At 44.2% G+C, this 27,476-nt stretch overlaps 1 protein-coding gene across 7 annotated transcripts in view; it reads right to left on the bottom strand.

The window, feature by feature from the left end:
* Positions 1-26,930, bottom strand: part of GAS2 (growth arrest specific 2) — a 127,593-nt gene extending 100,663 nt beyond the window's left edge. Inside the window, exons 1-4 of one of the 7 annotated variants that reach the window (XM_080983978.1) lie at positions 26,650-26,930; positions 10,538-10,589; positions 7,221-7,246; positions 6,810-6,971 (exon numbers count right to left, since the gene is read on the bottom strand). In XM_080983978.1, the coding sequence (XP_080840104.1) occupies positions 6,810-6,951 (142 nt within the window). In that variant the 5' untranslated portion in view covers positions 6,952-6,971; positions 7,221-7,246; positions 10,538-10,589; positions 26,650-26,930. Of the gene's footprint in view, positions 1-6,809; positions 6,972-7,220; positions 7,247-10,537; positions 10,590-12,916; positions 13,115-25,496; positions 25,712-26,649 lie in introns of those variants that run through there. The other 6 variants (XM_080983981.1, XM_080983977.1, XM_080983980.1 and 3 more) reach the window with 6 other exon arrangements.
* Between the last annotated feature and the right edge of the window lie 546 nt (positions 26,931-27,476).

The following is a 27,476-nucleotide window of genomic DNA, read 5'->3' as shown; positions in this document are numbered from 1 at the left end:
TTTGTCAATTGATATGTTATCTTGTGCGTTTTGTGGTTTTCATATTGTAGCCAGCCCAAAAGCTAAATCCAAAAATAAAACGAGTGCAATAACAATGCAGAAATCACAGATTTTCTTAACTTGGCACCCCAAATTGCAAGTTTAAGTAACAAATCAAAAATAGATTTAACAGGCTTGGCATTTAAATTATTGCAAATTATTCTTTTTTTCACTAGCTGAAAAAAAGTAAAGAAGACAACTGAAGAGAGGCACACTTGTTTGCACAGCAAATAGCAAGTTAGAATTACATGGAAAGCAGATAATTCGTAATTCTAAAGTAGCCTCTGTCTTTGGAGAGATCCTCTATAAGTGATGCTTGCATTTCCTCAAGTTTAATATTTAAATCATTTTTGGTATCTTCTTCCCAGAAAACTTTATTTTCTCAAAGGAACTGAGACCATAACAGTCTCTGCTGTTACCAAAACAAAATAGGATATACAGTACGGCATTAGCTTTCAACCAGCAAGCTGTCACAAATTGCCTTGGGCCTGCTTCTGAGATAATCGGGCTCAGCTCTCGATCGGAAACAATAGGAAAATGATATGCTCAGGTTCAGATGGCAATTCTGAAGTGGGATTTCATATACTGTATGCTGCACAGCATGTTACAATATCAACATACACATGGCTAGTATTTGAATAATCAATACGCCATGAAGCCTGCAGATTTCCAGAATGGGGAGTGTGTGATATCACCGGTGTGATAATAGGCATAGGACCCACTTGAGCAGTACATAGTAGAAATAATGCAGGGAGGAAGGAAATCTGTATTTTCAAGGTCACCTCTGTGCCAGCTGCTCAGACTGCCAGGTTAGTGTGCAAACACCAGCCAACAGCACAGAAAGCTATTTCCCCGACATTCTTCACTTTGCAAAAATCTGTTTCATCAGAGCAGTTTCATATTTCTTTCCTCGGAATTTAACATTTTAATAGAATCTGGATCTACTCACTGCTTTGAATAGAGATTGATACATTTGTGTATAGCGTAATTGTCACAAATGACATTCCATTTAGCATAGATTTAGGCTGGGGTTTTTTTACACTTTCCAGCCCGAATGAAATGGTCATTCTTCTAAATTAACATATTGTCTCAGGATTTATGGGTCTGTCCTACCTTTTGGGTTGATTTGATAAATATAGAGCATTTTTTTTATTAAAAAAGTTAATCTGACGCTGGGAGAGATGCTTCTACCAACACCATCTAAACCCACATAGATTATTTTATAGTCTGGCACACATTTATGGTTTGATTATTACATTTTGTAAACCAAGATGAAGTACTTATTACAAAGTGAATGGGTTTTTGCATTCAACATCTGTAACTAATGAAAAATATGTTATGTAGTACAACTGTGATTCCAGAAGGCACTGTGTGTTGTTGTTGTTTTTTGCAGAGTCATTTAATACAGCTTTAAACAGCATACCCTCCAACATTCCTCAGATGAAAACAGAGAGATTCTATTCTACATCATTATTACCGCTTGAGCATTACCTCCTGGTCAGGTACAAAAGTTATTAGAGGAAACACACAAAACTGCAGAAATATTTGAGCTTATGTATTGCATTTAGGGAAGCCTGAGGGGGAAAGAAAATCAATAATAATAATAATAATAATAATAATAATAATAATAATAATACTTTATACCCCACCCATCTGGCTGGGTTTCTCCAGCCACTCTCAATAAATACAACTAACTAGCAGTGATACTGAGATAGAATGGAATGTCCCTACTTTCTCCCTCCCCTCCCTATGCTGGAAGGCCTTATGCAGCTGAGGGTGGTGGAGTTAGAAGAGGAAGCATAGGGATGGAGGAATCTGTCTGTTTGAGTTTCCTTCATTTTTTACTTTTTTCAGTTTTAAATTTAGTTCCATTCATTATCACATCACTTTGCATTAAAAAAAAACAAATGCATGAAAATCATACACAATCTCATGCACACTTCTAACATATACAGTTTGGGGGGGGGGTTGTGTTTTGAGCAAGTTCTCTCTCTCTCTCTCCCATACACATACAAAAGTATATGCATATTTCTCTGGAGCACAGCATCACAAAATCCAGAAAACTGAATTTCAAGGAATAGTTTCATTTTGAATCATGTATTGGTTTGGAAGTGCAAATTAGGTAGATTCCCATTACAGTGCAAACTGAACTACATAGCTAGCTATTGCTATAAGGAATTCAATGGGCCCGTAGACTAGATATGCATACCAGAATCACAAATATATTTTGCTTCCAAAAGGCAGTTTATCCATGTTAATAATGCCTTACTATATTTTTTCATAATTAAAACAGAGTTGCCTGCACTGGAATCCCAAAGATACCCTTTCTGAGTGCCAACCCTCCTGTGAAGCTTTATAAAGAATTAAAATTCGGTGTGGCATGTCAGAGCCTCAAGTTGCTATGCATGCTCCCTTGCTGATTTCATGTTTGACTTTGTCCATGTGAAATCTGCCTGCTCAGGAATGCAAACAAAGCCCTCTCTGTAGGATTTTCTCATTTAATATTAAAGCTGTATGTTTTATGTTCAAACCACGAAATCCTTGTTCTGGCACCATCCCCAAAACTAGAGATCTCTGTATCCAAGTAAAAGGGGAGCAAATGCAACTTTGGGAATTTCAGCTTAAAGCAGAGCTTGGGAACCTGTGACACCCTGATGTTCCTGGACTCCAGCTCCCACCATCCTTCTCCATTGACTATGCTTACTGGGGTTAATGGGAGTTGGAGTCCCAACAACATCTGGGGAGCAGCAGAAGTCCCCCAGCTCTGGTTTAAAGGGTTGGAAATGGTCCTTGGAACTCAAGACAGAAAGCACTTCCCCCTCCTCTCTGTCCTGATCCATGTCAAAATGAGCACACAGGGCAGACATTTTAGGAGTTATAAACTCTTCCTGGAGCTTTGAAGTGTTAGATGTGCCACTATGCTGCACCAGACATCAGTAGCAGATGAAACTATACAATCTGCACCTTTGGGGAAGGAGAAGGAAATGCCTGCTTTTAAGCACATTAGGTAAAGGTAAAGGGACCCCTGACCATTAGGTCCAGTCGTGACCGACTCTGGGGTTGCAGCGCTCATCTCGCTTTATTGGCCGAGGGAGCCGGCGTACAGCTTCCGGGTCACGTGGCCAGCATGACTAAGCCGCTTCTGGCGAACCAGAGCAGCGCACGGAAACGCCGTTTACCTTCCCGCCGGAGCGGTACCTATTTATCTACTTGCACTCTGACGTGCTTTTGAACTGCTAGGTTGGCAAGAGCTGAGACCGAGCAATGGGAGCTCTCCCCGTCGCAGGGATTCGAACTGCCCACCTTCTGATTGGCAAGTCCTAGGCTCTGTGGTTTAACCCACAGCACCACCTGCGTCCTTTTAAGCACATTATTTCTGTCCTAGGTAGCCACTTTCTGATGAATATAAATTAGAGGAAAGATGTGCAGAAGCAAATGGTTGTAGATGGAGCAGCTTGACCAGAAAAAAAGAGCAAAGCAGGAAAAAAAGAACAAAACTGCTGGAACAGGAGGAAAAGATGAGGAGGCGGGGCAGCAGGAGATTGCAGGAAAGTACTGCTAGCATCATGCAATTAAAATGAGACAGTAAATAGATTGAGTAGGCTGGATGCCTTAACAGTCTTTCAAGCTACATACCACTTACACACAGAGAGACAAGAACATGAAAGTACATATACATATGTCTGAACAAGGACACAGAAAGATCTAAATTGCATGCTGTGTGCTAAACATTAATAATTTCTGTATTTCAGACATGAACTGTCTTCACTTGCTGTGATGAATATAAATTGGATCTAGATTAAATTAGTTTTACTTAGGTCATTGAAATTAATGGGGGGAAATGATCATAAGTTAAGTCACATTAATTTCATCTGGAATTAATTTAAGCTACAAACCTTATCTCACTTACCTTGGAATAAGCCCCACTGCATTAAATAGGACTTACTTCTGAATAGACATGGTTAGGACTATGCTGTTAGGTTGGTTCCAGCACAGAAACATTTCAAATGTCTAATTTCTTCTGATCTGACGTCATGCAAATGTCTGAAATATCACTCCCTGAATGGCTGGCTGGAATCCTGAACAAGAGTGAGGATATGCTGTAACTGCTGGAAGTGGGCTGCTGCTGTTCAGCCCTAGAGTTCTTTAATATTAAGAGTAAGCAGCATATGGTGGGTGAACTTTTGTTAGAGAGCAGACTTTACCTGTTTTAATCACACACAGAGAGATGCTTGTAGTGAAAGAAAATAACAAATTTGTTTATTATTGGAAATACATAACTTGGGGCTCGTCTGCACTTCTGCTTGTCCTGCCGCTTTCCCTGGGGAAAACTGGCTCTTTACTGCTGAATCAGAGCAAACATCAAATGAGCTTTCCACAGAGTGACGTTTACTGCAATTCAGCGGTAAAGAATGTGTTTTCCTGGAGGAGAGCAGCAAGCTTCAGCTGCCTCCCAAACTTCCAGCAGTGACATTGTGCTGCTGGTCCCACTTGTGAAGGCTATTACATAAGGTCCTGGTTCTGTCTCATAATGTTGCTATCTATGCGAACTCAGGACAAAAGGGAGAAATGTGGTAAGAGGAGGGCATGCTTGGCAAACCCTCACTGTGATCAACTCCTGCCCAGAAACCTATGTCCCCACTGTGGACGGACGTGTGGATCCAGAATTGGCCTTCACAGTCACTTACATACTTACTGTTAAGACCGTGTTCATGGAAGACAATCTTACTTGGCTACTAGTGATCACCAAAGAAGTTCTATGCATGTGGAAAGAGAGTGGAAGGTATGGGCAGGAAACCACTAGCATGCTTAATGAGACACTGAAAAAGCCTGCCAAGGATTTCTGAGGCAGACACTGCTATACACCGGACATTTAATGTGGGTGAACAAACTGAATCTTAATCCAGACAAACAGAGGTACCCTTGGTCGGTCAGAAGGCAGAGCAGGGCCTAGGGATTCAGCCTGTGGTGAATGGGGTAACAGTTGCCCTGAGGACACAGGTTTGTAGTTTGGGTGTGCTTCCAGAATCAGCCCTGAGCATGGTTGCCCAGGTCTCTGCAGTGGTCAGGAGAGCATTTAAGCAGTTAAATCTAGTGTACCAGCTCTGCCCATTCCATGAGATGTCTGATTTGGCATACGACTCCCTTCACTGGCTACTGGACTGTTTCTGGGCACAATTTCAAAGTGCTAGTTGTGACATATAGTATGGCTTAGGTCCAAGCTATCTGAAAGACCTTATTCCCTCATATGAACCTGCCTAGCTTTTATGATCTTCAGGGGAAGCCCTTCTCATGCTCCTGCCACCCTTGCAGACACAAGGGGTGCAAGAAAGGGCCTTCTCAGTGGCTGCTCCCAGACTCTGGAACTCCCTCCCTGGAAAAGCTAGACCGGCTCCCTCCTTGTTGTCCTTCTGCTAGCAGGTGATGACTTTGGGGAACTTACAGTGGTGCCCCGCAAGACGAATGCCTCGCAAGACGGAAAACCCGCTAGACGAAAGGGTTTTCCGTTTTTGAGTTGCTTCGCAGAACGAATTTCCCTGTGGGCTTGCTTCACAAGACGAAAATGTCTTGCGAGTCTTGAGATTTTTTTTTCGCTCCCCCCCCTTTTTCTAAGCCGCTAAGCCACTAATAGCCTTTTAGCAGCTAAGCCGCTAAGCCGATAAGCCTTTAATAGCTGCTAAACCGCTAATAGCGCTAATCCGCTAAGCAGCTAATAGGGTTGCTTCGCAAGACGAAAAAACCGCTAGATGAAGACACTCGCGGAACGGATTAATTTCGTCTTGCGAGGCACCACTGTATTGCTTTTAATGAAATGGCTGGTGCCTGTCAGGAATGAGCTAGCTCCAAGTGAAGATGTGCAGCCAACGGCAGAAAGCAGCCAGGAACAGAGAGGCTTAGGTGTCAGGCAGGCAGGGGAGAGCCGGCAGCTGCAGACTTCAGCTCTTCCTGACCTTGATGGGCAGGCTGATAAGGCAGCAGCTGAGAGCAGGCTAGATCATAGCCAAAGCTCACAGGAGACACAAAATGGCACAAACCAACTCAGAGACAGCCTCTCTGAACGGTAAGAGGTTGGAGCTGATCCACTAAGTCCTAAGAGCCGGCGAATGGGAGGGCTGCTAGACAGGAAGCAAAACAAGAGACGTAAGGGTTGTAAGTTCAATATCTTCTGTTGATGCCGGAAGGGGTCTTCAGAAGGTTCATCTTGAGTAATGGTACCAGAGGCTTTGTTAGAGCCGTCCAGAGCTATCTGTTTGTTTTTGCAATAAATCCTCCTTTTGAATTACCTGCGCTTACTGTGTTCTCAAGCTGGGAACCTGGACTCCTGACATTGCCATGTTGTTTCTATTGAAATTATATGTATGGTTGAATAGGTCCCCCCCCCCCGATGTTTTTGCTGTTATCATTATATGTAAGCTGCCTTGAGTCCCTGTCAGGGAAAAAAGGTGGGTTATAAATAAATATATTATAATAATGGTGGCTCTGCACTCTGCCCTTCCATGAACAGCAGTACCTAACAAAAAAGTATGTCATCGCTTCTGAAGGACAGTTAAGCCTGTGCTTGTTTCGCTGTGGCTTTCTGGGCTGGGAAGTCGCTTAAAATGTCCCACTAAGCATCCCAATTCAGCAGAGGGAGAGAATGACAGACTCCAGAATGCTAACAGTCATCCTAGAGCAGATCTTTCCACCTGAACTTCAGGAACCCAAACCAGAATTACTGTTGCTCCTTAGAAAGCTCTGGCAATAATCACAGCATAGAAAAATAGCCTTACCCAGCAAGTTTGTCAGCCACAGGGCCAAATCCTCCTTCATCGGCAGCAAGTTAGCCTCATGTCTGCTAGCCAGCCACTGGCTATACTGGTGCATATCGGAGAGGCCAGGGCCTCGGGCCTTTGGGCTGAGGGAGGTGCACATCTTTTAACCACTGGTGCTACCTATTTTGTAGAAGTAAAAAGAAAGAAAGTATTAGTTTAGCATACTGTGTGAAGACTTGTAATTTTTAGTATTATATATAGCTGCCAATGAGTCAGATTCAATATGAGTGTAATGCCAGACAAACAGAGGTTTGCTCCATGAAACAATGTACATGATAACAACCAGTTTGCTTTTAATAATAATAATAATGGAGTGTTTTGCTAGTGATAGTCTAGGAACATGGGCTAGGTGGATACATTTGTACTTACCTTGGTATGCATGTTGTCAAATATCTCTGCAAGCAGGGATTTAAAAGATTCAAATAATTAAAAAAAGAGGTGATTAGGCAAAGGGGCAAATAGCATGGCAAAACAGATATGATAATAAATAGTAGAGATTCCCCATAACATGCTTAAATTGGGAGGGGGGAAGGATATTGCCATATATAAAAATGACCCCAGAACAGTGCCAAAGGACCTGCTCAGTGACTTATGCCTGTTGAGTACCGTATAGTAATGCCTCTTTTGGCATTAAGCAGCATAGTAATTAATTAATTCATTTAAAAAATAGTCTAGATTTGCAAATATGATTTCTGATTCTCTTTGGGTCTTTTCTCAAAACCTGTTTTGTCAGGAAAGCCTTTGCACAGTCCTTGTGGATCAACCTAGCCTGCACCACCCCTGGGCACTCCTACCTACCGTAAGTCTCTAAGACAATCTACAGATACGAAATGGGGGAGGGGTGAAGACCAGTTTAATTTATTAGAATCACCGGGTAGAGTTGGGAAAGAGCAATAGCTAGAGCAAAATAGGCATATTTCTCTTATTTCAAAAGCCAGAATGTCACTTTATCAACTTGAGGCCTACCAAGCTGAGAAAGGGTGAAATGACAAAGATCGTAACTTCTGCAGAAAACACAGATCATTAACACAGATATCTGGGGACAGTTGCACTGGAAGTGCTAATCAGAGAGCTGATTAGCAGTGAAGTGCTAGTCAGGGTAAGATCAAAATATATGATGTTGAAGTTTCTTAAGAAGCCAAAGGAAAACAGGGGGGGAAACAGTAGCCTGAGAGCCTCCCAATTGCACAAGTAATGGTGAGGGGGAGAGATACTTTTTCTACTATCTCACAACTTTTGCGACTTTCCAAGGCTTTATCTACTATGTTTCTTTCTTAAATGTAACCTCCACTAGGGAGCCAGTGCACATTTCTATTGCTTATCCCACAAATAATCTTTCAAAACTCAGTATCATGGCTGATGGCTGTTATCCCAGTCAAAGATGGACGAATGCAGCCTCACCTTAGAGCACAAGGTGGAGGTGTGTGTTGTTGTTTTTTTAAGGCTCAAGAAAAGGCCATGTGCCATTATGAATTAAAGGGGAGTTTTCAGATTCTAAAGAATCAGTCAAGCTAGGAAGCTGGATTGTGTCCCAGTCAATGGGCAAGGTCCAAAAAGCAGCACGGTTTTTCAGCATGCAACAGGATTAGAAGCTAATAATCCAGCATGTTACACAACTCAGAGCAGATGGATTTACAAAGGGAGCCAGTAGTCTCTCTCAAAGGACCACACTTTCAGGTTTCTCTGTAAGCATCAGAATGGTTAGTGCAATTGCCAAACAACTGCAGGGTACATGCAGCACCGCTCAGTCTCCCTGCTGTGAGACGATAATAGTATTTATAAAACATCAACACTTCACTTATCATGTAAACTTACACATATAAGGCTACCTATAGCAGAGAAAGGTCAAGCTTGTTTCCTCCTGCTCTGGAGGGTAGGACCTGAACCAATGGCGTCAAGTTACAAAAAAAGAGATTCCGACTGAACATCAGGAAGAACGTTCTGTCAGTATGAGCTGTTTAACAGTGGAATGGGCTCCTGATTGGAGGTTTTCAAGCAGTGGCTGGAAGGCCATCTGTCATGGATGCTTTAGTTTGGTTTCCTGCATTGCAGAGGGGTGGATTAGATGACCCTCCGTATGCCTTCTAGCTCTGCAATTTTATGATTCTATTATTTGCTGTGTTTTATACTGTTAATTTGCAAGCTGGTTAAATCTCATTTTATCATAGAAAGGTGAGGCATAAATGCTCATACAAGTCACGCACACACACACACACCCTTAACTGCAAGGCAATAATACAGTACTGGCTATTCATTGCCTATCTAGAGTACTGTCTCTGCTATGTGAATGAGTTAGGAAATTTGAACGTTGCCCATAATATTTGAACATCCAGAAAAATGTAGATAGATCATAGAACTTAAAGAATTGCAGGGTCAAGTCCAAGCGTCCTTTGACAAACATGGGGGGTGGGATATCAGCCGGAGAGCATTTTAAGTACGAAAAATAGCATGGGGGAAACGGATTTTAAAAACCCTTGTAGAACACCATAGTCATAAACTGAATTGGGTCCCTTGCAGCTGTTTTGATCTCTCTTTTAAAAAATCTGGTAGATTAAATTCCTACATGAATGAGGCTGTGTTGAATATGTAAAGGCAAGATGCAACTCTACAGGACGTTTGTGTTTTTCTAACCTGTATTTTGTTATGAATCTGAATGACCATTATAAACTGTGACCCAAAGCTACAAAAAAACTACAACCAGCCCTGTTGGTTTCAATATGCTGCTTGTGGTGCGTAAAGCCCTAAATACCTAGGAAACCAGTTTCCTTCCCCTATCATACCCCACTCGGTCTTTAAGATTAATCACGTGGAACCTCCTTAGAATAATATCCATGTGCCTATGTGTAAAATCAGCTAGCACAGGACATACAGATGTTGTTTTAAGTGGCTGTCCTACAACAATGGAATTTCCTCTCCCTGGAGCATTTTCCAGCAATGTTGCAAAATCCTTTTTTCATTTGAGCTAGTCTTGGAGAGTTGGATTAGAGTTGGAGTAGAGATCTGTTTTAGCTGAACTGCACATATATCAATGCTGCTTCATGTACACATTGAAGCAAAGCATATTGTTTTACACCTTTTCCCCCCAGGCAAATTAGGGACAATCTAGCCATTCACCACATCACTGGAGCAAACTGAGTAGGATATCATGTGGCCACATAATCAGGGGTGTCACACTGAATTTGGAACTTTAAATAATTAAAAATAATTAAATAATTAAAAATACTAAGGGGAAAATATGGACCCCTTATTATCCTACCCATGGCACTGAGTTTCCAGACTGGGTAAAATAAACAAAATTACTATGCATTATATTTTGCTGGCACCAAACATCAGTTCCATCTGCACTATGTATTTCAAGCAATATCACACCACTTTAAACATTCATGGCTTGCCCCAAAGATTCCTGGGAGATGTAGTTTGTTAAGAGTGCTGAGAATTGTTAGGAGACACCTAGTCTCCTCTGAGAACTTTAATTCCCAGAGTTCCCTATGAAGAGGGCTTGATTGTTAAGCCACTCTGAGAATTGTAGCTCTGTGAGGGGAACAGTAGGTCTCCTTAAAAACTCCTAATAAATCTTTGGAGGAAGCCATGTTTGTTTAAAATCGTATGATACTGCTTTAAATGTACAGTGCAGAGGGGCACCATCCCCTTGTGTTTTCTCCCTTAAAGACTACTGGCTGGTTTACCTTTGTTGCCTTCATAAACTCTTCTCCCATACGCAAACATTCATTTCTGGAACTGAAAGCAAAAGCAATGGAAGGAGGACAGATTTGGACTTAATGTGGTCAAACTCTGTCCAGAACATAAGTTACCATGTTTTATGGACAGAACTCACAAAATAGAGTCATAGAATCACTGACCTGGAACAGAGCCTATAGACTACCTAGAACAATCCTCAGTTTGATGCAGGAAATCTAGGGTTAGATCATTGGCAACACAAGCAGTCCAGCAAGGCAGAACCCATCAGCCCCTTGGTCATTAATACATTGGCTTAATTGCTCTTGCTGTCAATACGTTTCTCCTAATGTTCAACCCAAATCTACCCTCATGTAACTTTAGCCTATTGTAACTATTTCCCTTCTCGTTTGTTACAAACCACAAAAATGATAAACATTGATGCTACTAAACTGAACATAGTCGCACCTACAGCATTCTTTTCATCACAGCTCTCAGATGTGGTCCACTAATATCATGGAATCACAGAATCTTAGAGTTGGAAGGGACCCAAGAGTCATCTAGTCCAACCCCCTGCAATGCAGGAATCTCAGCTAAAGCATCCATGACAGATGGCTATCCAACCTCTGTTTAAAAACCTCCAGGGAAGGAGAGTCCACCACCTCTCATGAGAGTCTGTTCCACTGCTGAACAGCTCTTACTGTCAGAAAGTCGGTGCATTTATGCTTAGAGTAAAATACATTGGGCAAACTGTTCTGCACTGCTGTTACTCACCTGAAAGCTCACCATGCTAGTCATTAAGGGATGGATTAAGGTCCATTGATTCCAGTGGGTCTGCTCTGAGCATGACCAGGATTGGATACTGCCCATTATTATTTGAGTTATGTTCTACTCTTATTTCAAGGTGTTCAGGATAGCTTACCAAGGTGATATTTTTATGCTGGAGAACTTAAAATCCTATGAGACTAATAGCAAAAGTTTTACTTCATTTAATTTTGCTACAGTTCATCAGTTCAAATTTTATTTCTATGGTGCAACCATAAAATAATGTGTGCACTTCTGGTTGCCACGTTTTAGCAAGTTTATTAGAGAGCAGGAAAGGTTCAGAAAAGGGCAAACTAAATAAGCAAGGGGCTAGAGCAGATCCCCTATGAGGAAAAGTGTGTGTGTGTGTGTGTGTGTTAAAAAGGCAAACAAGGGACGTCATTGTAGAGATGCATAAAATTATGTAGCATGGAGAAAGTGCATAGAATCATAAAATCTTGAGTTGGAAATGACCCAAGGGTCATCTAGTCCAATGCCCTGCAATGCAGGAATCTCAGCTAAAGCATCCATGACAGGTGGTCATCCAAGACAAAAGCTTTCCTCCCTCTCCCATAATACCAGAATTGGAAGTTATTCAATGGAGCTGAATGTTTGAAGATTTGGGACAGGTAAAAGAAATCATGTCTTCATGCAACACATAGTTAAAGTATGGAATTTGCCCCCACCAGATGTAGTGATGGCCACCAACTTGGATAACTTTAAGAGAGGGAGAGACAAATTCATGGAGGATAAGGCTACAAGAGATGATGGTGGCATGCCTCCAAATACCAGTTGCTGTGGAATATGAGTGAGGAGAAAGCTACTGTGCTCACGTTCTGCTTGTGGGCTTCCCATAGGCATCTGGTTAGCCACTATGGGAAACAGGATGCCAGACTAGATGGGCCATTAGTCCATGAGGACTCTTCCAATGTTCTTATTATCACATATCTCAAAGAGCCGAAGAGAGCATGCATGTGAGTTCACCCACCTTTATCCTCACAACAACCCAAGGTCATTCACTACAACTAAGCAGGGATTTCAACCCCAATCTTGCCTGTCCACATCCACTTGCTTTTATGCTCCTTTATATGCTCAGATCTTCAGTGGAACCACTCAGGAAACTGGCAAGCACATGACACTGGTTAGCTCAGTTGGTTAGAGCATGGTGCTGATACCACCAAGGTCACAGGTTTGATCTCCATCTGGGGAAGCTGCATATTCCTGAATTACAGGGGGTTGGACTAAATGACCCTTAGGTCCCTTCCAACTCTACAATTCTATGATTCTATGATGAATTTCAAGATCAAACTGCAGAATACCCTCATGTGGTTCTGGATTTTAAGATGAATAGGACTTCTCAAAAATAAACACATTACACACTTAGGTAAAGGCGGTATGCTTCTAGAGAAATTGTGACATATGATAAACTACCTCAGTCCAGCAAATAAAGACCAACAACAACAACTTTCCTATTTATATGCTGCCCATCTGACTGAGTCACCCCAGTCACTCTGGGCTGCTTCCAACAAAATGTTAAAGCACAGGAGAAACCTCAAACATTAAAAACCCTCCCTTGACATACTTACCTCTTCAGTGTCTTAATACTTCAGTAACAGGCCCCTCTTCATGTTTCCTTCACAATGGAGTTTTACTGGGAACAGGACTTTATTTACACACAGTTGAGCTGCACCTCCTATTTATGCCATGTGTTCCCTCTCTTTCCCTCCGCCCCACCTCTCGGATAGTAACAAAGCATCTCTAATTCTTAGCCTTATTGTCTGAGTAAAGGATTTGGGGCAGGATAGTTTACAGTACACCTAATGGCATGTAACAGTTTCAACAAGCTGGAAGGTTGCATTCCTCCCCATTCACTCCCACCAAACAGTGAGGTTTTTATGTTGCTAGACAGTAGTGCATTTAGTCTTCTGTGTATTGTAGCTCAGCCCAGTAGCTTGCCAGCCCAGTAATTTAAACTGTCTGCTGATGTTTGTCAGTAATCGCCAGGGGTAAGCAAGAGAGGTCAGGTGACCATTTGCTATCATGCAGCCAAGTTGGGTTGTGGTGGTTGTTTTTTGTTGGCACTAATTTGCAAGATATTTTTTTTAAAAAAAATATCATATCAACTGTGGATTAAAGCCACATACGGGTGGAAGAAACTGGTTTGTTCAAGGACTTGGTAACAGCAGATAATGTGCAAATTATCTTTTCAATTTAGTCCTACGTATGCAGTGACCAATGACGTAGGTTTGGTACCTTACATCACACTCCTATGTAATCCTATACCTACTTACCTGGGAGTAAGTCCCATTGCTGTGAATCCAGTTGAACTTACTTTTAAATAGACATGAACAGTATTTCACTATTTATCACCCCCAATGCTAAGTAACTACCTCTTGCTCAGGCACTTTCTCGTTGTATTGAAGGTGAATCTTACAAAACCAATCATAATGCACAAACTACAACAAGCTGAATGTTATCCATCACCCGCTAATCTGAACTGCAATGAATGTTAACATTTAAATAGCACTTTTGAGTGTTCAAAGCTTTTCCTATACATTGTGATCCTTCAAACAATGCTGTAAACTGGCCTGGTATTGTTATCTCTATACCGCAAACAGGAAAGGGGAGGGATGAAGCTGAGGTGGCATTTTTAATGCCAGCTGTGTCCCTCATGACAGATTTCAGCCAGAGACTTCCTACTTCACATTCTTAGCCACTACGCAGCCCTGGCCTCCACCATTTGTCAAACTATAAAAGCACAAGTCGTATCAATCAGGGTGGGGTAGACAGCATCCACTTCCTCAACCAAGGGAGGATGTGGTATTGGCATAAACTATCAACTAATCTGGGTTACATTTGTCCATAAATTGGAGTATTAGACCAGCAGCAGTGGAACATTACAGGTTTAGGCCACACCTGCACTATATATTTAAAGCATAATATTAAAAGGCATGGCTTCCCCCCCAAAGAATCCTGGGAACTGAAGTTTGTTAAAGGTGTCGAGTGTCGAAACTATATCTCCCTGGATTCTTTGGGTTCATGAATCTTTAAAGTGATATGATCCCACCTTAAATGTGCAGTGAAATGGGCCCTTAGTCAATTCTGTGTTGATCACAGAAGCATTTTCCAGGTTATCCCACTAGAAAGACCATAGCTGAAAAACAGAGTGCATGGTTTGCATGCCTATTGGGTCGCAGATTCAAATGCTGGCACTTCCAGTTTTTTGTTTGTTGTTTTTTTAAAGACCTAATAGCAGGTGAAAGCAAATATTTCTGGCAGAAAGCCAGGTTAGGCAATACTGGGCTAAATGGGGGCAGATTGCATAGCCTAGCATTAGTTAGCATCCTACGTTATGGGGGTGGGAGGGAATGTACACCCCAAAACAAGGACCATATAATAAATAGCTTTTAAGGGTCAAACTTTTGGAATGCAATTCATGATATTTGAGGCTGCAAGATTCCTTGTGGACTAGAATCCCATTACTTTAAGAAGTAGAACACTATTGCACCTGCCAGAGCTATCCTTCCTCTGAACCATTTATTGTGATTAAGCGAGTGGAGACTGGCTGCGTGCCTTTTAAAAGTACTGCTGTGGTGATTCCCTACAATGAACCCAGCTCACAGTAGTGAGCAACAGCTGCAACTGTATCATTCTGCCTGGCCCGTGGCCCGAACTGAGCCTCCCAGCAATCTTTGCTTTTCATCGTCTGCCTTGAACGTATCTCTAATCAGTCTCTAAACTGTCAAAGAGGGAAAGTTTACATAATTTAAGATTGCTTTAATAACTGTAAATATGGTGCATGGACTTTTGAGGCCACGGTACAGTCCTGTCAAGGTTGTGTGTCAAGCAGACGCTAGACTGGCCAGCCCTAGTTATATGCCACTGGAGGAAAACAAAAAGAGATCCTTTTCAGAAAGTGACTAAAAGCTGCAGAGCAGCACAGCAGCAACCACACTAATTAAACAGAGGGGGGTACCAGCTGCAAGTGCAGAGAATCTTTGGCTTGCACAGTAACAACGCTGGAGAGCATCCATTTTGGAAAGAAATGAGCAGAGAGGGATCAGAAGCCAAAGTGAAGTTCAGCCGGGTCTAACATAAGTTTCTGCTATCCCTGCTAGTTCTCATTAACACAGAAAAGGCATTAGAAAAGAGCAAAACTCTTCTGACTCTTTGTCTCCCTCCTGGTTTGGTTCGCAGCGTTGATGGATTTCTTTTCAAACAGAAATGAGGAAAAATCACACATTTTGCAGTTCTATGCCGCAACTTGCCAAGAAGGTTGCTGGAAATGAGAGAGACGTGGGGATCCGATATTCATAAAACAGTACTTACATTGTGCTCACACAATGTATATAGATTAGCTAATGTAATTATTGTTGTAAGGAGATTTGAATCTCCACACAAACGGAGGCTTACGCAGGCAGGATAACATTGCCAACAGCTCCTAATGATGAACGAACCAAGGTGTTGCTTCTAAGAGCAAGTTACGCATCTAGGCAATGTGTACACATCACCTTGGATTCAGTCCAAAAATTTAGATGCAACCCCAGTTATAACTTTCACATGAGGTACTTTGATGCAAATAACATCATGGCGTCTCGGGCGGTCAATGGCTACTAGCCATAATGGCTATGTTTATTTACTGTAAATCTGAGCCATAGGTAGCTGAGCACACAGGAAGCAGTATGCCCAGGCAGGGTGTGGAGTAACAGAGGCAGATCCATTGGAGGTCAAAGCCTGAGTGAAGAAAACCAATAGATGGAGAGTGGAATGATGGCCCAGGAAAGCTGACTAGCGAGAACAGGCAGTTTGATAAGCCGAGGCACACAGAACAAGAGAGAGGATTGTTGCAGCTCAGTGGTAGAGCATAGGCAGCAGGGCCCTGGTTCAATCCCAAACATCTCAGCAGGGACTGCATCACATTTATTCTTTCCAGGACCGAATAAAATGTTGGTGTCCAATAATTCTTAAACGATAACAGCACAAGATGTTTTTAGTTGGTGGCTTTTATTAATTTTATTGGAGCTTTTCTGTATGTTCCAAGTGATTCTGGAACTTGTGGCCTTCCAGATGTTGTTACACTCTAATCCCTATCAACCCCATTTGTCAGATATGATGGGAGTTGTAGTCTAATGGCATCTAAAGGGCCGAAGGTTTCCGATCTCTTTACTAGACCTCGCTAAGCTGCTGCCAGACAGAAAAGACATCACCAGACCGCATGGGCCATTTGGCTGGCTCAATATAAGGCAGCCCCTTATGCTATATTAAGTTATCAGAGACCCTGTGGGGTAGGCAGAGGGAAATGGAAGATGAGAATCTCAAAACATTAGACTTTCTTAGTGAACAGAATTAAAGCCAGACCTTTATTTATTTCTAGCAGTTGTAATAGTTTTCTGCCAAAAAGCACCAAAAGCATACTATGACACTGTCATAAACTATAATGCTACAGAAACGCAGAAACACAAACCCATATAAATAATACTAGAAATGTTAGGAAAGAATAATACTGGGAGTACAAAACAGCAGAGGCAGAGGCAAACAACAGTAACTGAAAACCTGCTTTAATAGAGGCACATTTTCTAATTTTCTTAAATTTAAAGTGGCTCCTCTTAGGTGGGGCTCCTTAGGAACAGGAAGCAACTACTGTTCCTTCGAAGAAGCCCTATGAAGCAAACCCCCCCCCCCCGATCTTCATTAAGGAGGTGGGAGGGTTCCAATGGAAAAAGGAGGTCCCAAAGGGTAAAAAAAAAGTTACGTATTCCATTGGCTCCTGAAGGGGGGCCTAGTACCAAAGTAAGATACAAGACAATCAGGGACATGTCTCCATTAGTTAAAAATGCATACAAAAATATGTTTATTAGGAGGAATGCACATTAAAATGCTGACAAATTTTCATGAGGGTTTAAAAAAATGTGGAAATGTTGAGGACTGAATTTAATACTAGGAAAATGAGAACTTTAGAGAACTGAAATTGACATTTTTTTCCATCCCTACTGTCAGGGAACTGCCATCAGAGCCGGAGGGAGAGAGCAAGCTCCAGAGGGATCCCAGAGAGCGTCCCGGGATTGGGAGAGGCAGCCCATCTTCTGGGGAAGGGAATCAGCTTAGCTCCAGTGGAGAAGGGGGGCAGATGGGGGAATCTGAGAGGGGGTCACATGACTCCTTGCCGGGGACCAGCGGGGGGAGGAAGGGTCCTCCGCTGCCTACGCCCTCCTTGTGCAGAAGGCTTCCGCGCAGGGAGAGTAGGAGGAGACTGGGCGTGAAAGAACTTCTTTGTTGGAAGAAGTTTAAGAAACGCCCACTGACGGATTCTGCCAGCGATTGAGACAGCCACGGGTGAGTGGCTGTCCGGACAGAAAAGGTTCACTTAAGCAACCCAGCCAGGTGTGGGCACCGGCTTACGCACGAGCAACCCCTAGAACCATTACACCTACACTGAGCAAAAATTGGTTATAGATCAACTCCACCACCTTATACTGAGAGTGGAAGACAATACGGCATCTGTGCAGCCACTGAAGAACTAGAATACTCTTTACTAAGAGTCTGCTGCTCAAGTTATCCTTGGAACTTAGGCTACACCAGAGAATAAAATATAAGAAAATACAAATTAACTCTAACTACATTGAGGGTACACAAGATGGATAATCTTAATGGTTATTTCCCCTCCCACAACAATAACAAATAACTGGATAACACATAAGCTCGCTCATATTCAGCAAGAACAATTATATTTCTGCAAGGAAATTCAATCTTTTCTCTCTAGTTATTTTATTATCCATATAAACCATACTGCAACCAATTTAGCCCAGAGTTCTGGAACTCTCCCAGATTAGCTGGAAGCATGCTGCACATGTTAAAGGGAAGGAGGAGTGGGGAGGAAGAAGGCGAACCGCCATCTGAAACTCATTAATCAATTAGAATTTTTAAGGGCTTACATCAAAATGTGATCTATTCTGATAAAGTAAACTCCAGTTCACAAGCAGCCTTTGTCCTTTGTGTTATGAATACATTTGATACAAAGTGCATGGGGTGCTTAAAGCACAGTGGGACAGGAACCTGGCACATGGCTGCACACTGAGGCTTAATACTTATGTAAGTCTTGTGGGTTGGAAGCCAACACCAAAAGAAATTAGCAAATATATTTATCTTTTTGCAGCTGGTCATTAAAAGCCTGAGAACTTCCAAATTCATTTTTCTTCAGTAGTTTTACCAAGATCAGCATAGAACTGTTTGAGAGTAAGGGAGTCAGTGTGGATCAGGATACAGTTATGTCTGCTTCAGGTTGAGCATTTTCAGGTTGCGTCCCGCGGCAACACGGAAGTATCGGAAAGGGTTACTTCCGGGTTTCACCGCTCGCACATGCACAGACACGCAAAATGACGTCACACGCATGCGCAGAAGTGGCGAATCATGACCCACGCAGACGCAGGTTGCATTCCTTTCAGGTCACGAACGGGCCTCCGGAGCAGATCCAGTTCGCAACCACAGGTGCCACTGTATTTGACTGTCTCTCCTGGTAGTAAGGTCTAGCACATGTATGGAAATGATGTACCGATGGTATTTAACGCCGGTAAAATTAGCAAAAATGTATAGAACTGCTTCAAATGTTTCTTGGAAATGTAAGGAGAAGGAAGGCATGTTCTACCACATGTGGTGGACGTGCAAGATAACAAAAGCATTCTGAGAAATGATTTATAATGAGTTGAAAACATGTTTAAAATAATGTTTGTAAAAAAAAAAACCAGAGGCTTTTTTATTAGGAATTTTAGGTGCAGAGATACCAAAGAAGCAGAAATGATTATTTATGTATGTAAACGACAGCAGTGCAGATATTACTGGCCCAGGGATGGAAAGAAGACAAAGTCCTGACCAGAGATGAATGGCTGATGAAGATGATGGACTATGCCGAAATGGCGAAACAGAATGGGGAAGTCAGAAACCAGAAAGAGAAGAACTTCGAGAAGGAATGGGGGGGGGGGGGTTATAATGTATTTAGGAGAACACTGTAAACAACTAAAAACTTTGGCAGGATTTGAGTAATGCTTGTAATGTATTAAAAACTATGGTTAAAATGGACAATTTTAAAAAATAGAGAGAGAGAAAATAAGAGAAGCAGTTGGGAAAAGATTGACAATGGTAACCATGGAAGGACAGAGGGGAGTTGAAGGATTCAGGGAATCCTTAATCAGGCTTCTTCAACCTCGGCCCTCCAGCTGTTTTTGGCCAACAACTCTCATGATCCCTAGCTAGCAGGACCAGTGGTCAGGGATGATGGGAATTGTAGTCTCAAAACATCTAGAAGGCCGAGGTTGAGGAAACCTGTTCTAAATGATTATGTTCATGGTTTGAATTTTAATTTGCAATGTAAAACTTAACAAAAAAGATTTGACAAAAAAATGAAGGTTTTACACATGGAATGGAGTGGTTAACTTGGACAATCTGAGTCTGTTCAGTCTTGGGAATGCTTTTTTTAAAAAAATTAATGAACTGCAATGAAATACAGTTTGCATGCTGCAAGCACAGGTATATTTCTCTCTGCCTTGGATGATTCCTGTTTCCCAAGATCCAAGGATTGTCAAACAGTGTGAAATGCAACATGTCTCACATCCAGTTCTGCATTTCTGACTGCTATAGTGGATATTGGACTATGCAGATACTGGAACGACAACGGCACCATTGAACCTATGAGACTGCACTCTGGATCCTGCAGTTCATTTGTTCAGACCACATGTTTTAATTTCACCTTGGCACACTGCAGTCAACCAAACCAAGGACTTCAGCCTGGCACAAATATTCAGTTACCTATTTAGAAAAAGGGAAACCTCCATGCTCAAGCTGCCCCCTCCCTATCTGCCACCAGGCTCTGATCCAGAAGGGGCCATCTGGGTCAACCCAGGGACCACCTGCCCCCCCACAAATCCAATCCCAAATGAGTTAAACATATGCTTGAGAGGGGAAGATGCTGCTGCAACTCCTTCTCCTTCCCTCCCGATCAAGGATGGGGGTTAGGTTGTGCAGGATGCTCCTTTGCAAGCTTGCTGCTGTGAAGAGGAATTGAGCCTTCAGGATGCTGCTTCACAAGTGGCTTGCATCCTGGGAAACACCATGCAGGACCAATTGCAGGACCATGCAACAGTTGTTGAGTGGAGGCATAGATCCTGCAGAGTGCTGCTTCTGAAGCAGCTCCTTTGCAGGAAAGCAGGGACGTCTTGCCCATAGGGGCTAGTGGCATAGGGCACTACGGTGCCAAGTTCTGAAGGGCGCCAAGGAAGAGAAGAGGCTGGACGTGGCGCCTCCCAGCAACAGCTTGCTGCCCTCTGCCCTGCTGCCCTCTACCGCGCCCAGAGCCTCCTCCCTGCTGGAGGAGCCACCCTCCAGCCTGCCCGCCGGGAGGGAAATGTGGGTGGGGGCATGCTGGAGGGATTTTTGCACCATGGCACCAGATACCCTTAAGACGGCCTTGCAGGGAAGGCACCCACAAAGAAGAGCCCTGCACCATGCAGGATCACAACAGGTGTTGAGTGGAGGTATTGATCCTGCGGGGCATTAGGCAGAAAGGAGAGTCAAGCTGCAATGGGCTCCTCCCATCTCCCATGAAAGACCCAGACAGCAGTCAGATAGGTCTTGGCCTTTCATAGCACTCCTGATGCATTCCTCTCCTGCTTGCCCGATAGCCCATCCCTGGACAGCCCCAGTTCCCTCTGTGTCATCCAACCCAAACTGCAGGAATTGGTGGCTGTCTCAACCAGACCTCATCCAAGGCCTGAATCTTAATTCAGTAGGCTCAATCTGTGGGAATGTAGGAGAGGATATATTGATTAAATATTATCCCTCCTCACTCACGCTAGTGAGCAAGCAGCAGAGCACATTCCCTTGAAGATTGCTGGAAGCAAGTTGATGGATTAGTTAGAATCATTTAAGCTGAGCAATCCAGTCTGGCTTGTTCCTGGTAAGTTTCCCCTTTTATTTCCCTCTTAAAATAATAATAGCACGACAGTCTTGTTTAAAAGTAAGAGTAAAGTTTACTTGCATTAAGTTCACAGTAGTATTCTGAAGACAGGCTTTTTTCTTGTGGTTACAGTTACATTTGTAGAGAAAAGAAGTTTGAGCTATGCCTCAGATTTTCTACCTTGTGACTTCCATCCATGTGCTAAGAGCCAGAAGAGAGGAAGATGGCAAAAGAGCAAAAGAGTCCAAAAAGGGACTCTTTTGTAGGGTCTGCTAGGGTCACACCCATCTACCTGGTCACACACGGGGGTGGGGGGAGGCTTCAGAGCAGGTATGAGAGAAAGTCCTCCCTGTCTGGAGCCACATCTCCCTGTGTGTCCACTCTAGGCAACAGGAAAATGTGCTTGACTGCTTCAGTGATAATACATCTCACACAATCTGACTCAGGAATTAGTTTCTGCTGAATCCAGAGCACAACCCTAGTGTTTGGTTTTAAGTTAGCTTCAAATCACATCTTTGAATTCAAAGATTTAACCTGCACCTTTCATAACATTTGAAGCAACCTGACAGGGCAGTGATGATGTGATAATCACATGGTCAGGCTGTCCTAGTTGGCTCCTACAATTTGCAGGTCTCTTCTACTGCTACGTTCATGGCACAGAGCCATTTACCAGCATCTTATTCCCATGCTACTCAGATCATGTGAGAACATAAGAGCAGCCTTAGTCCCAGTGGCCAACCAGATACCTCTGGGAAGCACAGAACCAGGTAACACCTCTATTCTGTTATTTTGCTGCTGCAACTGGAGTTCAGTGAATTCCACTTCTGAACTGGGAAGTTGCAAATACCTCTCTTAGCTAGAATCAACTGATTTATTCTCCTACATAAATTTGTCTGATCCTCTTCTCTAACTTGAAAGCGGTATCCACATCTTCTCATAGAGAAGGCCATAGTTTAATGGTATGATGTATGGAATATTTAATTTTCCCAATCCTGACAGTTCCACTGGATTACTTTCAATTCTAGTATTATAAGGGGGGGGGGACTCTGTCTCACCATGCATAATTTTATAAATCTATCCTATTCCTTCTTGGCCAACTTGGCCCTTCTAAATTTTAAAAGTCAACCATTGCAGGGAACTCTTTTCCAATTTTATTGCCTTTTTTTGACATCATTTTTGAGACATCACAACCAGAAGACCTGGCTCACTACAGAAAGAGGAGGCCAGAAACAGAATCATAGAATCATAGAGTTGGAAGAGACCACAAGGGCCATCGAGTCCAACCCCCTGCCAAGCAGGAAACACCATCAGAGCACTCCTGACATATGGTTGTCAAGCCTCTGCTTAAAGACCTCCAAAGAAGGAGACTCCACCACACTCCTTGGCAGCAAATTCCACTGTCAAACAGCTCTTATTGTCAGGAAGTTCTTCCTAATGTTTAGGTGGAATCTTCTTTCTTGTAGTTTGGATCCATTGCTCCGTGTCCGCTTCTCTGGAGCAGCAGAAAACAACCTTTCTCCCTCCTCTATGTGACATCCTTTTATATATTTGAACATGGCTATCATATCACCCCTTAACCTCCTCTTCTCCAGGCTAAACATGCCCAGCTCCCTTAGCCGTTCCTCATAAGGCATCGTTTCCAGGCCTTTGACCATTTTGGTTGCCCTCCTCTGGACCCGTTCCAGTTTGTCAATGTCCTTCTTGAACTGTGGTGCCCAGAACTGGACACAGTACTCCAGGTGAGGTCTGACCAGAGCAGAATACAGTGGCACTATTACTTCCCTTGATCTAGATGCTATACTCCTATTGATGCAGCCCAGAATTGCATTGGCTTTTTTAGCTGCCGCGTCACACTGTTGGCTCATGTCAAGTTTGTGGTCAACCAAGACTCCTAGATCCTTTTCACATGTACTGCTCTCAAGCCAGGTGTCACCCATCTTGTATTTGTGCCTCTCATTTTTTTTGCCCAAGTGCAATACTTTACATTTCTCCCTAACATGGTTGCCATATTACCAGACTTGGCAACGCCACTGGTAGAGGTGATGGTGGCTCAGGTAGAAGCTACAGCAGGAGCATATTGTTATAGATAATACATTTCTCTCCCATCTTTCTTCCAAGGAGCACAAGGTAGGATACATGGTTCTTCCCATGCTCTACATTTTATCCCCACAACAACTCTGAGAGGTAGGTTAGACTGAGAGGCAGCAACTGACGCAAGGTCACTTCAGATAGTCAAGTGGTGATTTGAACCCTGGTCTTCCAAGTTCCTAGTCCAGCACTCTAACCACTACACCACAACTGAGTCTCATAAGCTGCTCCCATGAGGCCCAGAACTTCAGTGAAATAGGAGAGAAAGATTGCCATGGACTGGTTGGCCACAGAGGAATGGTGGGAGGAACCCGCTGGGGAACTAACAGGGGAAGAAGGCTCAGAACCCAGGGATTGGTGGAGGAAGGAAACGATGTGTAGCTCATTGTGGGAGGGATCACAGCTCTGTAGTGGAGCATTTGCTTTGCCTGCAGAAGGTCCCTGGTAACAATTCAATCCCTAGCAGCTCCAGGCATGGGCATAGCCAGGGGGGTGCAGGGGGCAGCTGCCCCCCTAAATCAAGTAAATAAATAAAAATACTTAAACTGACCAATGGAGTCTCGATAGCTTGGTCCTCTCTCCCCCCCGCCCAACATAAATTCTGGCTACGCCATGCCTCCAGAGAGGGCTAGGGAAGACTCCTTGCCTAAAACCCTGGAGAGCAACTGCCAATCCGTGCAGGCAATCCAGAGCCTGAGGGACGATTGGTGTGACCGCTTTCTGGTGTTCTTAAGCCTTCTCCATTACTCTACAGCATGTTCTAGAGGTGAACCCTGCTATGAAAGGAGGTCCTGGGGAGATACTATCCACCAGGAAGCCCACTGCAACGCTAGCATCTGTTTCCATCCCACCATTAACAGCAAACCTGTTGCTTTTCCTGCCGCTCCCTAAGGAGTCTAGATGAGACCGACCGACCTCCACCCACCCGCCCCGCTCCTCCGATCAGCGTTGCGCCTGCAGGGCCCGAAACCTCGGCAAGGCAGGCGCGCCTAGTCCCCCCCCCCCATGCCGCTCTACGGCCCCTCCAAACAGCCTTGCAGGAGGCCAGCGAGCTTCCCATTCAGTCACAGCCCGCCACAAAGCCCATCACAATTGGCACGCCGTCGGATCGCCATCACCGAAGCCCTGCTCCAATATTTAATGCGTTTTTTGGAGAAAGGCTGATAATAATAATCATTTTAAAAATCTTCCCCGCTCCCCCCTCCTCCTTGCAGTTCATGTGCATGATGGCAAATGCGAAGCTACGCAGAGCTGCGTTAGAAGGTGGGGGAAACCTGCAATGCGACGGGAAAGGCAGGGAGGAGGAGCGGGGGGGGGCGGTGCAGAGAGAGAGACAAGCTCCCTGCGTTTCCTATCCAAAGCCAAGGGAGGCAAAACCCTCCCCACGGAGTGGGGAAAGCTCTCCTCCCCCGATCCCGTCCCCCCGATCCCCCCGCCCGCTCCGGGAAAGAGCTTCGATCATTTTTCGAGCGGGTGGGGGGCAGCAGCAGTCTGAAGAAGCCCGGCGGTAACCTGATCCCCTGCAAAACACATCAAGAATAGAGAGCCTGTCTCGCTCGCTTGTCTGTATCTCTCTCCACCGCAGGGGAGTTGGAGGAGGGGTCGGCCGTGGAAGGAGCGGGGAGGGCTGGGCCTTAAAGCGCTGTCCCAGCGGGGCTGGACAGGGTTAACCTCCAGATCCGCAGTTAAGCGAGGGAAGCGCTCTGCCCAGCGACCCCGCCCCCGCCAACACTTGCTGCAACGCTCACTGCGGATGTTTCCAGAGAACAATGCATTTTTTAAAAAAGTAACTATATTTCTTTTTTGCACACAGCGTGATTAGCCCTGCGACAGAAGGCGGAAGATTTCCTGTAGATGTTCTGTTTCATGAACGATCGTTTCTGCGTTCCTTCGTTCGCAGTTCTTTATTTTGCTTTGCCTGCTACCTGAACCCCAACGTCCTAGACGTGGCGGGCTATCAATCTGAACGGAACCGCCTCAAATCGGTGCAACAGGGCAGGGTGAAGCGCCCTGCGTAATCCTCCTACACTGCAATCCTACACACACTCACCAAGGGAGCAGTCCTGCTGATCACGAGTGGCACTTCGGAGAAGGCGTGCCTAGAATTACGCTGCAGTCCTAGCCACACTTACCTATAGCCCTCAAGGAGACTTGAGTAGGCTGTCAGGCACTGATTAGTGAATATCCAGGCTCAAACTGGATATTCCCCCCATACAACCGTATGATGGCCTAGACCCCAGTGGATCCAGGAGGGTGTGCGAAGAGACACCAGGTGCCTAGTTACTTATCCCTCTTTGGACCGGCTACAAAAATCTAATTTGCAGAAATCCTTGTATTCCATCCCACCTTGGATGGAGCTCTTCTTCTGACGATCTTCTAGATCCACCCGCCCCGCCCCCTTCCTTTCTGCAGATCGCTAAAGAAATCTGAACTTAGCTTCTTTAACAATACTTTTACCTCCTGGCGCAATGTTGCAGATATAGGACATACTGTCCTATACAATATTTCCCCGCCTCATGCGCATACAGGGCTTAAAGCGAGGGCTTCGCTCTATACGCGATGAGCCCGTTCATTAAGGGAAAAGACAATGCCAGCATTCATTTGGGGGGCGGAGATGGCTTTCTCTTATCTGCATTCAACCCTGACTTTCATGCGCAAAAAGCTCTGCTGCAGAGCGCGAGCAAGCTCTGGAAAGTGGAAACGACGACTCTTGAAAGAAAGCGGCGCGCACCACGCACCGTTCCCCTCTTTCCCTTTCCTGCCAACTTTGAAACTTTGTACTAAAAATGCGATCGTTCCCAACTCGCAGAAAAGCAGACTCCCGCTGCACGCTTGTTTGTAAACTTTGGCGAGGCGAGACTAAGCCCGCCGCGTGGGCGAGAGGACGAGAGCGCGTTCCCCTCTTGCCAAAGTGCTTGGGAAGGTGAGCCGCTTGCTCGCCAACGCCTTGCAAGGCGAGCGAGGTGGACAAACAATAGAAAACCCTGGAGGTGCGGACCGAACAGGGATAAAACGGCTCCCTTTTTTCCCTCTGCAGTCTTCTCCTTTAAACTGAACTGCAGCAGTGAAACAAACAACGCGCCGCGCACTTCAACACACGCCCTCCCCTTGTTTAGATCAGCTGCAAAAAAAGGAAAGGAAAAAACCCACCCTCGTCAGATGTTTGTTAATGTTTCTCGGCGGCGGCCACCAGAGTTCTTCCCCCCACCTCCCCGGCTATTTATTAGTAGCCAGCCAGCATTTCACGCCCGCCTCTCTCGCCCTTTGCAAAAAATTCTCACTCACTTTCTGTGCGCGATGCCCCAAAGCTCTTCTCTTGCAGTCCGTCCTGCTTTCCTCGCCTGAGCAGCCCGGCAGCAGCAGCACTACTGCCACTCTTCATACTTCTGATCTCTCTCTCTACTTGGTGCTCTCTTTGGGAAACCTTTTTTTTTCCCTCGCCAGAAACAGATTTCCTACATTTCATCAGTCCACATAGACTGAACGGAAGTTTAACGCTTACTTTTTTCTGGCGGAGGGAAAGGGGGGGCCGTTGAAACAACGACACGGCAAATACAATTGACACCGGTTTACCCAGCCTTGAAACGCAGATATTGAATTACAAACTATTGGCAAGGACTTTGGGTTGAGAAGGGTCCAGCTCTTATTTATGCTGCTTCCAATATTCTGGTGGAGGGGAAGGAGGGATGGGTGAGAAATACCCTTTAAAAATAATAATAAGCAGGCTGGGGTTTATTGAAAAGCGTTTACTGCGACACCACAGTATGTTGTAAAATGTTTCTTTTGGAGATGGTTTAATTTTTAGCTTTGTTTCCTAAAAAGATCATTGGGTGAGAGGCACATCCCACTGAAGTCAGTGGCAAAGTTCCCACTGATTTGAAAACACAATAAAGTGTTGTGGCTGGTTTGCTGTAGCATTAACTTTCATGGGCATTTCCCCCCTTTCCCAGGCATTTGATAAAGCTCAAACCACGTTAATCCACTTACACATTAATTCCACATACACTTTCTCTCTGCTGGCTAAAGACATGTTGGGATGTCCACATGAAACCCTCCCCGCTAATTAACATGGTACAATCTCCTAGAAAGCTTTCCTGGATAAGAGTCAATTA

This window comes from Podarcis pityusensis, assembly GCF_964106645.2.
Source record: "Podarcis pityusensis genome assembly, chromosome: 1".
NCBI lineage: Eukaryota > Metazoa > Chordata > Lepidosauria > Squamata > Lacertidae > Podarcis > Podarcis pityusensis.
The sequence above is the reverse complement of the archived record's forward strand: the minus strand, read 5'-3'. Positions and strand labels throughout refer to the sequence as shown.